Source organism: Neofelis nebulosa, chromosome 9, assembly GCF_028018385.1.
Source record: "Neofelis nebulosa isolate mNeoNeb1 chromosome 9, mNeoNeb1.pri, whole genome shotgun sequence".
NCBI lineage: Eukaryota > Metazoa > Chordata > Mammalia > Carnivora > Felidae > Neofelis > Neofelis nebulosa.
The window spans coordinates 8,271,761-8,284,714 of record NC_080790.1 but is presented as its reverse complement, the minus strand read 5'-3'; the positions used below and the strand labels follow the sequence as shown (position 1 = coordinate 8,284,714).

The 12,954-nt window shown below is 56.0% G+C and overlaps 1 protein-coding gene across 2 annotated transcripts; it reads right to left on the bottom strand.

Moving 5' to 3' along the window:
- Positions 1-921: 921 nt before the first annotated feature.
- Positions 922-9,104, bottom strand: C9H2orf50 (chromosome 9 C2orf50 homolog). Of its 2 annotated transcripts, XM_058682553.1 has the most exons (4): positions 8,590-9,104; positions 5,131-5,170; positions 2,910-3,136; positions 922-1,264 (listed from the first exon to the last, which is right to left on the bottom strand). In XM_058682553.1, the coding sequence occupies exons 1-3, from the start codon at positions 8,817-8,819 to the stop codon at positions 2,945-2,947; spliced, it is 462 nt and encodes a 153-aa protein (XP_058538536.1). In that variant the 5' UTR covers positions 8,820-9,104; the 3' UTR covers positions 922-1,264; positions 2,910-2,944. The 2 variants fall into 2 exon arrangements, 1 of the variants encoding a protein (XP_058538536.1); XR_009248191.1 differs by lacking the exons at positions 922-1,264; positions 5,131-5,170 and having other exon boundaries at positions 3,045-3,136; positions 8,590-8,669.
- Positions 9,105-12,954: the final 3,850 nt, after the last annotated feature.

Below are 12,954 nucleotides of genomic sequence, written 5' to 3'. Positions count from 1 at the left end.
TCTGGAACAGGAAGAAGTCCGGACTCACCTTGTATGTTTCCTGGAAAGTGGTCTCTCTCTCTCTCTCTCTCTCTCTCTCTCTCTCTCTCTCTCTCTTTTTTTTTTTTTTTTTTTTTTTTTTGCATATAAGGAGAGAATCTGGTTCTGCCTCAGAGAGGAGAATGAGGCAGGGGTGCTCAGAGAAGCAGTGATAAAGCGAGGACAGAGGAGCCCCTGGGTGGCTCAGTGGGCGAAGCATCCGACCCTTGATCTCAGCTCAGGTCCTGATGTCACAGTCATGGTGTCAAGCCCCGCCCTGGGTTCTGCGCTGGGTGTGAAACCTACTTAAAAAAAAAAAAAAGGCAGAAAGAACCCTTCAGCCTCACTATCTCATTAGCTGTATCCAGCTTCTTCCTGGCCTTGGCCTCATCTCCTTGTTTCTAATGCCCCTTTCGGCTTTACTGGTGCCTTTGCTGGTGCTGGCTTGGTACCCACTTCTCCTCCAGGCCCATCCAGCCTTCTTCGTTCCGCTCCAAAGGAGACATATAGCAGATGCCCCGTGGCCCCGATCTTCTTGGCTCCCAGTGGGTGATGTGGCCAGTTTGTGGGAAGGTGGAAGCAGGCATCCTCTCAAGAAGAGGGCAGACGTGGCAGGGAAGGGAAGGTACAGCTGGCCGGCCATGAGGAGGGGTCTCCCGTGATGGTACCACGCACAGGCGGGGTGCGGAACGAGGCTATTCCCCAGGGCTCTCTGCTCAGCGCTGGTCTCCCGGCTGCCTCCCCCTCCCCCCCACCCCCGTGCCTTGCAGCCCTTTCTGGCACTGTCTCTCCCATCCACCAGAAAAGCCCTCCCCTCCCCCATCTCCCTGACCTTTCCTCAAGGACCAGCTCAGTTTACAAAGAACTAACTATTGCCCAAAAGCCCTCATGGAATTGGTCAGATCCTCTGCGTCGTAGTTGGGACGATTATTCAGCCAAGATTTGCCTTCTGATGCTCCTGCTGTGGGCAGAGTGTGCTTTCTTGCCCTCGTGAGGCTGGGCTTGGCCGCGTGACTTGCTTAGCCGATGAAACGTCAGTGGACGTGTGCACGCAGAAGCCTCGCGTGTGCCATGAGAACATGCCCCAGGAAGCCGTGGGTCCGAGATAATGAGAGACATATGGACGGACTTGGACCCCACCTGCAGCTTCGAGCCAAGTCCAGCCGAGCCAGTCAAGATCATAGGGACCCGGGAGCCAGAGACGGAGTGGGATGTCACTCAGCACGACTGCAACCAACGCATGCACCTGTAAACCGGCAGGATTCAGTACCCCCTGCACCCCCGCGTGCCCAGAGGTACAGCCCTGAGCTGGCGAGGTCCTGGCAATCAGTCCCTCCTCCCCCATTTTATAGCTGTGGAGACTGAGGCCCGGAGAGGAGAGGGTGGTGAGTCAGGCATCAGCCTGGCTGTTTGCCAGCTGTGAGACCCTGGCCGGACGGAATGGAGTCTTTGGCTTAGTCTCCAAACCTCTCAAATGGTGACAATGATCCTTAGAAAAGAGACCATTCAGGTCCTGTGCCAAGCGCAGAGCCTGTGCTCAACAATCGCATTGTCCGTTAAGTGGCTGTTCTCCCAGGGAGTGGCGGAGCCCACGCCCGTCCCCGGGCCTCCCTCCCTCCCTCCAGGGGCAGGCAGAGAAGCTCTGGATTCTGGATGATTCCCTCTGGTCTGTTGGGCTCCTCTCCCCGCATCTGCATTTAACCTCGACCCTTCCCACCTCCTGGGAGTTCCCAGAATATCTCCTGCTTCACCCTCTCTCTCAAATGGAAATAAGACCCCATCCGGGGGCGCCTGGGCAGCTCAGTCAGTTGAGCGGCCTACTTCGGCTCAGGTCACGAACTCACTGCTCCTGAGTTCGAGCCCCCCGTCGCGCTCTGTGCTGACAGCTCAGAGCCTGGAGCCTGCTTCGGATTCTGTGTCTCCACCTCTCTCTGCCCCTCCCCCGCTCGTCCTCTGCCTCTCTCTGTGTCAGAAATAAATAAACATAAAAAAGACCCCATCCGGACCCCAGGCGCCCAGCTCCCCTTTCCTGCTGTGGCTGAGCCCGGGCCCAGGCCCCTCCGTGTCCTCCCCAGAGCACAGAGGGCTTGGAGTGGGTCCAGGTCACAGGCTCCCAGGGGCAGCTGACGGGGCCTCAGCTCGGGCTCCGTGGGACGGCTCCTCCCGGCTCAGCTCCAGCCTGACCGTGACCTCGCAGACCATCACGCGGGGACGAGGGAGACGGAGAGACTGACCCGGGAGCGGACCTCTCCGTGGCCCCTGTGTGGGGACCCGCATCTTCCCTGGGTGGTTCACCGGGATGCTACTCTCCCTCCCAAAAGAGGGGGGTCCTCCGCAAACACACCCTCAGGCCATGGTCCGGGGGCTGCTCTGAGCGGAAGCTCATTTCAACCTTATAAAATCAGTACTTTTATTACTTCTGTATTCGGTGGCAGAAAACCTGGCCCACCGGTGGCGCCCATGTCTTAATCCCTGGGGCCCGAGGATATGTTACCCTACCCGCAAGAGGCCTTTGGCCTCCAGAAACAAACCAGGCCCGGGCACACCCAGCGCGGTGAGATCATACATATGTGCTGTTTTCTGTCACTCGCTGGGTGGCCATTCGTTAAGGGGAAACAAATGCACCCGGCTTCTGGTGGGGACATGGAGGCACGGAGGGTTCGAACAACCTGTTCAACGGCACACAGGGCCCATCACCGGCCTCTCGAGGGAGTCCCAACCGCCTCCTGGTCTATGACCCTGGGCGAGTTCCTGGGGTCCTTCTGATATCGTGTGTGAAGATGGGCCAGTGTGGCGCTCGGAAGGGCCGCGCGGGAGGGAGGGCGGGGCTGGTTGTCACGCGTGGGCGGTTGACCCGGGCCTCGGCCTCCCCGCGCCACTCGCACACCCACCTGGGGCAGGCCCGCCGGCCCTGGCCCTCCTCCTCCTACACGGGCTGCAGCTCGGCTTCCAGCTTCTTCTTCCGGACCCCCTCCACGAAGAAGAAGTCCATGCCGATGAGGGTTTGCCCCAGGGGCGTGTCCACCCTGCTGCCCACAACCTGGTTCGTGGAACTGGGGACTGCGTCAGAAAAGAAAGGCACGTTCTCCGGCAATGTCACAGGCTCCTTCTTCTCGCCCTGAGAGCGGGGACAGTTTGTGTCACAGGCGGCAGGGAAAGCAGGAGAGGCCTGCAGGCGGCCAAGCCCTTAGCAGGGAAGGGGACACAGGGAGCAGGGGGCAGGTGGCCTCAGCAGGCTGCCTTCTCTGGCTGCTTCCGTCCCAGTTCTGACCTGGGAGCCCAGAAGGGTCACGAGACTCCTCATCTATCGCCAAATGTGTCTTCCTCACCAGGGGCTCCCTACCTCGGCCGCTCCCCTGACCCCTTCGCTTTGATGCTTGACCTCCAGGGACCCGGGAGGGACCGGGTCTGACTCCTCTCTCTATCCCCATGACCTGAGACCACTGCCTCACGTCCGGTGCCAGGGCAGAGGGTTGGTTTCGGGGTGAGTTTTTACTCGAAGTCTAACACGCAGGAACGTCCCCAAATCGTGCCCGTGCAGCTCCACAAGCCGCTACGACGTGGGCCTGTCTGGGCAGCCGCACCCAGATCGAGAAATGACCACAGGACCCGGACACGCTTCCTCCCGACCCCGCAGCCAGTCTCCACCCCCGACGCGTCCTGGGCTCCCTCTCTAATTCCCGGGTTTTGCCCAGTGTTGAACTTTGTCTTATCTTTTATCTTAAAAAGACCGTGGCTCCTTTCTCCCCTGAATGTTTTCCGGGTTCATCCACATTTTTCCGGGTGTGGCTGCAGCGCATTCGTTGCCCTTGCTACCCCGCGTGCCACTGCGTGGCTTGCACGAACATTCCCCATCATTCACCCCTGCTGCCGCGGACGGCATGGGGGTCGATTCCCAGTCTGGGGGTGCCGCTCTGGACATTTGTGCATGTGTTTCTGGTGACTTCTGTGACCGAAAGGTGAGTAAATGCATGAGCTGAGAATAATCGGGTGAGCCCTTGTTTAAACAAGGGTTAACTCCATGCTACCCTGTGTCAAATAGAAGTTGCAGGGCCAGTGAAATAATAGGATGCTGGCTTTCACTGAGGAAGGCCCGTGCCCGGGTGGCCCCACCTTTGGACGTGACGCAGGTTTCGGTGATCGGGTGGCTAACACCTAGCTCCTGGCAGGAGGACTCCGGGGGCTGGGAGCCCAGACCAGGAGCTCAGTGTAGGATTTCAGGTCTCATGATTCATTCTCCCATTGGGTCACTCCTCCGACATTAACGGAGAGCCAACTATTTTTTGGGTAGGGCACAGCTGGCGGGTGAGGTACAGCGATGAAGCCATCTTTGTCCCTTCTCAGGGAGCCCACTGCCTGGTGAAACTGAGCATTGAAACACGACGCGTTCTACCAAAGGAGGGGGTTGGATACGCTGGCCAGTCAAGAACAGAGTGATCTGATTGAGCCCGCTCAGGAAGGACAGATGTCACAGGAGGAGGCACTTCAGTGGGGTCTTGAAGGATGACCAAGACTTAAGAGCCCCTCACACGGACAAGGTGGGAAGGGCACGCCAGGCAGGGGAACAGCATGCACAGAGGCCTCACCAAAACAGCGTGTAGGTCAGCGTGGGGAGGCAGGCAGGGCTAGATCGCGAGAAGCATTGTAAGCCACCCCGAGACACGCAGATTTATTGAAGGATTTTAAGCAGGGGAGGGATATGGCCAGTTTTGTGGCTTGGGAAAATTACTCCGGTAGCAATATGGAGGATCGATCGGAGGTGGCGATGTTAAAGCGGGGAATTGGTTTACAAATATGCCCGCCCAAGCTCATTCTCCATACGGAAAACACCGCATACCCCTCACTACACATGGCTGACATCCTCATATGGGGGAAAACATTTCTAGTTGGTTCATCATCATAAAATCAAGAAACACTGGGGAGAACTAATACCTAAATGCTCGAAGCATTTTCTCTTCCCCTGACCCCGAGTGTCTTGAAACAAGAGAGTATTTTTGTTTTTGCCTCTGCACATTCCAGCATCTGACACACAGTAGGTCCTCAATCAATGTCAGATGAGTGCGGGGACATTCCCGGTTCGAGGGTGCGCGACAGGAACATCGCTGGCCTTACCAGGGGATCATAGTCTTTCAGGAAACTCCAGTTCTGAGCCCTGGAAAGGAAAACATGTGGGCAGCGTTACATCTCCCCGTGGCATTTTTTATAAGGGACTTTCACGGCGTCAAGGGAATGAGTCGAGGCCGCTGATGCACATGTAACGTCATGGAGGAGCTTCCGCGATCAAGTGAAACAAACACGGAAAACGCAGCCGGTGCGCGTCCTGTAGAACGAACAAATATTTCCAGCATTCCTGACGTCTCCTTGGGTGGAATGAACGGTGCCAGGGGACGTAGCCTGCGGTGAGAAACCCAGTGGTGCGAGTCCCCCCCCCCCCCACCGTGTGCCTCTGCATCTTTAGGGCCACAGGGGAGCCCCCGAGTATTTTGTGAAGAAAAACCAGTTTCCGCTCACCCACTGCACGTCCAGTGCGCGCGGCAGAGGAAGGCGGGAAGGGGCAGGGGACAGGGACAGACACAGGGATCAGGGATCGCGAGGAGAAGGGCGTTACCTGTGTTGCTAGGGTAATTTTTATTTTAATCTGTTCCTAAGGAGTTGAACAATTCCATAAGACATAATAAAAACAGGCTTCTGTGCCCCAGTCCTCACAGCCCCCGAGCACCCCCAACCTGGGGTCAAGTTTCCACGGCTTTGGCTGTTTCTTTGGGCGTCTCGCCACCATGTTCTGGAACAATAAACCTAGGTTGCCATTTCTTGAGTTTTTGAAACTGTAAGCGTACCTGTGGACTTTCAATTATGGGAGATTTTGAGTCAGCTGTCTTGCCTCTTTCCTTCCCCTCACTTCCTCCAAAATTATTCTGTGCTAGATTTTGGCTCAATTGATATGTATTGTTTACATCCTTGGGTTTCTGTAAATGATCTTCATGGAACAACTACCTAAGATCATATGAGCTCAGTTCCTTGTACGGCTTAAAATTTTTTCTAGGGTTCATAATCACATCTTGTCCCTGTTTTCTTTTTTCGAGAGAAAGAGAACAAATGGGAGAGAGACAGAGGGAGAGAGAGAATCTTAAGCAAACTCCGTGCTCAGCACTGAGCCCGACACAGGGTTCGATCCCATGACCCCGGGATCATGACTTGAGCCAAAATTAAGAGTCAGACGCTCAACGGACTGAGCTACCCAGACGCCCCTCCCATTTTTTGTCCTTTGTTTTTTTTAGCTTTTTCTGTTCATATCACTGATTCCAAACCCTCCAACAAAATTGTGAAGCCCCTTGCGGCATGATTTTCTGCACAATCAGATGCAACAGGTAATCAGCTGTCTCTCTCACATTTGTTCCCCAGAGGCCACCGTCCAGGAGCCCGGGTCGCCCAGTGCCCACCGGGGCTGCTGCCCAGGACCTGCTCCTGCCGTCCCGACCTCCACTCCGGGGATTCTCTCTTTCTGAATCCCGGGCCTTCCTTCCTTGTTCACTCTCCTGCCGTGGAGCACAGCCTCCAGTGTCTGTGGAGGCATGCATTTCTTTGGTTCTAGAAAGTTCTTGGACATTTTCTCCTCAAATATCTCATCTCTCCCAGTCTCTCCTTGGGGAGCTCTGGTGAAGGGTATGTTGGTTCTGTTCTCTAGGGTTCTGATCCCTCCGTGGGGTCCCGCTCCTTGTCTTTCTGAGTAATTGCAACGCATCTATCTGAGTTTATGAATCCTCATTCCAGTTGTGTTTTGTATTTCCACGTTATAGATTTTTACTTCTAGAGGTTCTTTTTGGTTGTTCTCCAAGTTGTCTGATTGTTCAAAGTCCATGCTCAGACTTTGAACTGAGTCTCCTGTGTATAGCCATCTGGAGACATCTGGAACCTTCCTGCCAGAGCCTTCCCTGGGGGCCTGTCTCCCCTCTGCCCTTCTATGCCGCACTCTCCCCACTCTGCCCGTTCATTTCCTTCCATCTTCCCCAAGTGTCCTGACCCTCCCCCCCACCATCACCCGCTTTCCTGTCACGAGAGAGCCATGTTTCAATAGCTTTGGTTTTGAGTTGACAGAAGGCATGGGCCTTGGCCTCAGAGCCTGGCTAAGACTTAGCAGGAGGCAGCAGGGTATGAGGAGAGAACACGGGGCCCCTGTCCTGGCCTTGCCTGCAGCCCGCTTCGCTTGCTGTGTGGCCCTGACGAGGTCACTGTGTTCTTGGGCCCTCAGTTTCTCTGTCTGTAAAACCCCAGGAGGTTGGTTTACCGAGCACCTGTGAGTCGAGGTCTGCTGTGAGTGCAAAATATACAGACCGGATTTCACAGACTTGGTACAAAGAAGAATGACAAGTATCTCTTTAATTCTTTTTAAAATATTGACTGCATGCCCAAAAGATAATATTTTCGGTAAGATATGTTATTAAGAGGTGCCTGGGTGGCTCAGTCGGTTGAGCGTCCGACTTTGGCTCAAGTCATGACCTCACAGTTCGTGAGTTCAAGCCCCGCATCCGGCTCGCTGCTGTCAGCCCAGAGCCCCCTTCCGATCCTCTGTCCCACCCCCACCCCCCACTCCCTGCCCCTCCCTCATTCTCTCTCTCTCTCAAAAATAAATAAAAAACACAAAAACGTGTGTTATTAAAATGGATTTCCCTAATTTCTTGTTACATTTTTTTAAGGTCGCTACTAGAATATGGAAAAGTACGCCTGTGACTCGTATTTCTGTTGGGCTGAACGGTTCTGGATTTCCCTCAACCCTGTCCTCTTGGTTTCTGGGACCCTTTCTTCTCTGGCAGCCTTTCTCAGTCTCCTGGCTACTTTCCGCCCAGCGAGTGAACGTTGCCAGCTCTGTGCTATGACCTCACCGCTGGAGACCCGTCATGCCCTTCCAGGGAAAGCTTATCACCTTTCCAGGGCCAGTTTCTTTTCTTTCTGTTCACCGGTTTCCTTTTTGGTTCACTCGAGATCAAATCCACATGTCATAAGGTTCATCCTCCCACAGTGTGTGGTCCAGTGGTTTCCGGTATATTTGTGCACCATCACCAGGGCCTCTCTCCCCACAACACAGTCACACTCTACTTTTTCGTCTGTCCGCTAGCTCCTTGGCCGCCCTGTCCTGAGAGTGCACGCTCCGGGAGCCAGGTCCAGGCCGTCCCGTGTCGCGGCCCGACGAGGTGGCCCTCCTAACAGCGTCTGGACCGAGTGGTGCCTGCAGGGATGTCCTTCCCCTGGTCCGAGGGCCAGGGCTCCCCCAGAAAGCCGCCCCCCCCCACCGTGTCCTGGCCGGCCCCCTGCAGTCAGTCCCAGGAGCGCCAGCCGGAGGGGTCACTCCAAAGGCAGACGGGACCCCAGAATGAACGAGGCGGGTCACCTGACCCCTGCCCACCTCTCCCACCCTCCGGCTCAAGTCCGGCCAAGGCATGTGCTCCCGGCCCCCTGGCCCTGAGCACTTCTCCACCAACACCGTTTGCCTGGCTTATTCCTTCTCATCTGTCTCTCTGTTTCCAGAAGCTTCCTAGACCCTGAGTTGGGCTGGGGGTCAGGCAGAGCACTCACCAGCGCCACTGGCCCCGTCTCTCGGCCTCCAGGAGCTCCCTCCACAGTTGATCCTGCTGCACACCATCAGTTCTGGGGGCCTGGGGGGCTCGGCGACCGCCAGCGAGACCCCTGCTCACCGCGGGGCCGCTCTGGGCAGTGGGGGTGTGTAAGGCGGACGGCCTGGTGGAGGGGAGCCGGTACCCAGCGGATGTGGTTCTCTGGAACCCAGGGTGGGGGTGACTCCCCATGGATCCGTGTGTGTGTGTGTGTGTGTGTGTGTGTGTGTGAGAGAGAGAGAGAGAGAGAGACTGAGAGAGACAGAGGGAGGGAGAGGGAGAGAGAAAGAGACAAAAAGAGAGACTGAGAGAGAGAGAGAGAGACAGAGAGACTTCTGTCTGAGCTCGGAACCCTCCTGGGACCCCCCACCCTCTGAACCCCAGGGGAGCCTGGCAGGGGTCTCCGCCCCTCAAGACCCCAAGCTCAGAGTGGTGGGACAGCCCTTGAGCCCAGCTTCGTTTTCAGCCTCTGTCTGTGTTGACTGTTGCCCTGGGAACTGGGCGGCACCCACGTGAGCTCAGGAAAGAAAAGGAAGGGCGTGTATGTGTGTGTGTGTGTGTGTGTGTGTGTGTGTGTTTGTGTGTGCGTGCGAGATGTCTGTGCGAGGCCCAACTCAGCTGCCCCTCAGTTCTGTCCCCTGCCCGCCTGGCTGGAGACCTCAATACGGCATAGTGGGAGAGGGATCAAATACGGAGAGGGATCAAAGCCCAGGCCTCCCGGGGCGGTGAAAAAAGACACCTGTTTGGGCTCCCAGACAGGATGTGGGGGTTTGGGCCCAGCCTCCCAACTGCCACATGACCCTGAGCAGCCCCTGCCCCTTTGGGAGCCTGGGAACTGGCAACACTAATCCTTTCGGCTCCCCGGTGGATGCAGGGCTCCCGTGAGAAGGTGGACGAAGTGTGGACGACAGGGCACAGGCCGGGTACCGGTGTGATGCGCCCTTCTCCCTGGAGGAGGTGTGAGCCTGTGGCAGGCAAGGGCAAATTAGTGATACTGTGCGATGAGTGCCTGTTCTGGCTCCGCAGAGCTGGAGGGTTTGCAAAGCACTATCTGTTATCTTGCCGAACCCTCCCAATCATCCAAGGCAGGTATTTCCAACCCCGTTCCACAGATGAGGACACCGAGGCCCTCCCCAGCAAGATTAAGTGACTGCCCAAGGTCACTCAGTCACTAACTGAGGCTTGGCCTTGAGTTTGGATCCTCTGAAGGAAACAAGGAGAACCGGCAGGGGGCGATTCCGGTTCTGAACCTCTGGCTGCGATTCTGCCCTGACCCAGTGTGGCCTGGATTGCTCTGTGGCCCGGGCCTCTTCTCGTGTGGCTCAGTTGGCCTCCTCAGACACCCCTCCCCCGTGGCTTCTGCTCCCAGAACTAATGCTCCCAGGTCTCTCGGCTTTTGGCCGTCCCCCGCCACTGGCAGACCCTCCTCTCTTTCCTTGAAGCTGTTCTGGGGGCCGATGGAGCTGGGCGCGGCGCTCACGGCTCTGCATAGCTGGGAAATAGACTCGTAGACGACTAGGCGCAGACAAAGCCACACTCCACAGAGGTGTGCACAGGGCGCCCCGGGGTGTGCGGACAAGTTCAGCCAACGCACCTGAGCTCGCACTGGATTCTGTTTTCACGAGAGAGGCACCAAGGAGAGGTGAAGAGAACTTGCCAGGTGGAAAAATTGGGGAAAGCACAAATGTGGGGATTCCAGAGGGGGCATCGGTATCGGGCGGAGGTGAGAGAAGGGAGGTCTGAGGCTGGTGAGTGGGGCCCCCGGCCACAGGTGTCGGAGCTGTGCCCCGAGTTAGTGCACAAGGGGGAGACCCTGCTGGCTTGAAGCCCCAGGGGGTTGCAGGGCAAAGAAGCATCAGGAAAGGACAAGAAGCTGGGGAGTGACCACCACGGGGGCCCAGGTGAGAGGCGGTGAAGCCCACACTGGTTGGGGGGGGGGGCGCAGAGGGCTGGAGCAGAGATGGGGTGACAGCCGCCAGCACTTGCCTGAGGGGGCGGCTGTGTTGTGACCTTCTGGAACAAAACCAGCCCAAAAGCAGAGGCTGTGGGGCGGGTGGAGTCTGTCTCTTCTCTCTCCTCTGTTCTTGCTCCAGAGCTGGGACAGGCAGGCTGGCGTTCAGTGACCTTGACGTTTTTCTCAATGAAGATGAACTGGGTGGAACCCCGGGGGCCCAGAAACAGGCTTTCCTGGTGGCTATTGTCTCTTTGGTGTCTGTGCCCTTGGCACAGCTAGGACAGGTCTCTGCTTTGCCAAGGAGTGGCAGCTCCTACCTCCTGGAACCTCTGGAAGGGGCCCCATGAGCGTGTTTAGAGACGGCCTGCCGCGTGGGACACCTCTTGTAAGGCCAACCACAGGCTGTGACGTAGAGCAGCTTGGAACAGCCTGGAATAGCCATGTGGTTTGCTCAGATACTTTGGCCCAGGTCCCCTGGCCACATGCTCCGGAGACAAGGAACAGGACCAACAAGGCCAGCAGGTGCTTCCAGGATGAACAAGGGCTTGGTGAGTGTAGAGGTTGAATATTTCTGTGGGGGTTGGCTTTTCATTTAACTTAGAAACCATTTCAGACTGACCAATGGTAGAGGGATGGAAATGTGACAAAGCGAATAGAACAAAACATTCATTGTAGAATCTAGGTGATGGGTATATAGGTGTTCACGGTACCATTCTTTCAGCGCTTCTATGAGTTTGACATTTTTCAAAATAAAATGTAGGGGGCATGGGGCGCCTGGGTGGCTCAGTCGGTAGAGCGACCGACTTCGGCTCAGGTCATGATCTCACAGCTCGTGGGTTCGAGCCCCGCGCTGGGCTCTGTGCTGACAGCTCGGAGCCTGGAGCCTGCTTCGGATTCTGTGTCTCCCTCTCTCTCTGCCCCTAACCCACTCACATTCTGTCTGTGTCTCTCTCAAAAATAAATAAACATTAAAAAAATTAAAAAATGTGGGGGGCTTGGGGGAGATTTCACCTGCCGGTGCTGCTTGAACACATTCTGTTTCCTCAGTCACTGACCTGGAAAAGTGTTCAGATCCACTCTGGGTGGGTGTCACTGAGCCCAACCTGGAGGGAATCAGGACACTGGCTTCCAGTTCCAGCTCTTCCAATGACTTGCTGGGTGTCCTTGAGCAAGTCATTGCCCCTTCCACACCCCACATCTTGAGACTTAACTTTATATACAACTCTCTCCAGGACAGGACAAAAATCCCTGGATTTGGGGGTTTGCTGGGGCTGTATTTTAATGGGTTTCTCGCAACCCTAAGGACCTTAACGTAGGTTCTGGTAGAACTCTACAGCCTAGCCTCTGATGTGCAGTGACAGGTGGGGCCCCACTGGGCCAAGTGCCAGCAACAGGGGAGAATTCGCTAAACCGGGTGGGGTGGAGCCTCAGGGGCAAGCGTGGGTGGGGCTGGCCGAGGAGCCCCGCCCACTTCCTGTAGACCCCGCCCCTTCCCCAATTGGCTGGCGGAGGGCGGGTCCCTAGGGGGAGCTCTCCCCTGCAGGGCAGCGCCCAGGGGCCTCAGGGAGCCGGTGCAGAGATGGGGTTGCGATTGTTGGAAACGAGAGAAATGAGGGTCAGGGGAAGGGCGGCGGGGCTCCAGGAAGCAGGGGCTGCGGTGGGGAAAGTGTTTGCTTGTGTAGTTTAGGCTTCCCTCTTGTGCCCTGGAACGCCGACCCGGATAAAAATTTTGGCTTAACCCCAACCTCCATTTCCCCCCAGGCGCACACCCTGAACGCTTTATCCAAGGTGATGAAAGCCAGAGGACTTGGGGCCACCTTTCACACCTTTCCAGAGGCTCCTACCAAGTCCCCAGAGAGTTCTGAGTTTATCCCTACGGCGACGGTCAAGGTTAATTTATTTGTGGTAAGTCCACACCCCCATGGCATCCCAGGCCATTTTCACTTTGGAAGAGTCACTTTTGATCTTACTGTTTGTTATTTCTTTGCTGTCAGTGTACCCACCGTTTTGTATTCAGCTTCAAAAAAGTTAACATCGGAAACACCTTTTCATGTGTTTCTCCGTGATCTTTATACATCTCACTTTAATCCGTTTCTTAGAATTGATGTGACATAATTTACTTAGCCATTTTCCCTCTTCCTGGGCATTTACTTTGTTTCCGGATTTAGCATGAGCTCCGGTGAATATCTTTGTGCCTCTTTCTGTGGAACTGTTTCAACAGGACATATTCCCAAAATGGGATGACGGAGTCAGAGGATAGGGACATCTTAATGACACGCAGTATACAGGGCAATGTTGCTCTCCAGCCAGGCATGAGTGTGTCAGCTTTGCTGGTCCCGCCAGAACTGGAAGCTGGGTGTCGATCGGGGTCTC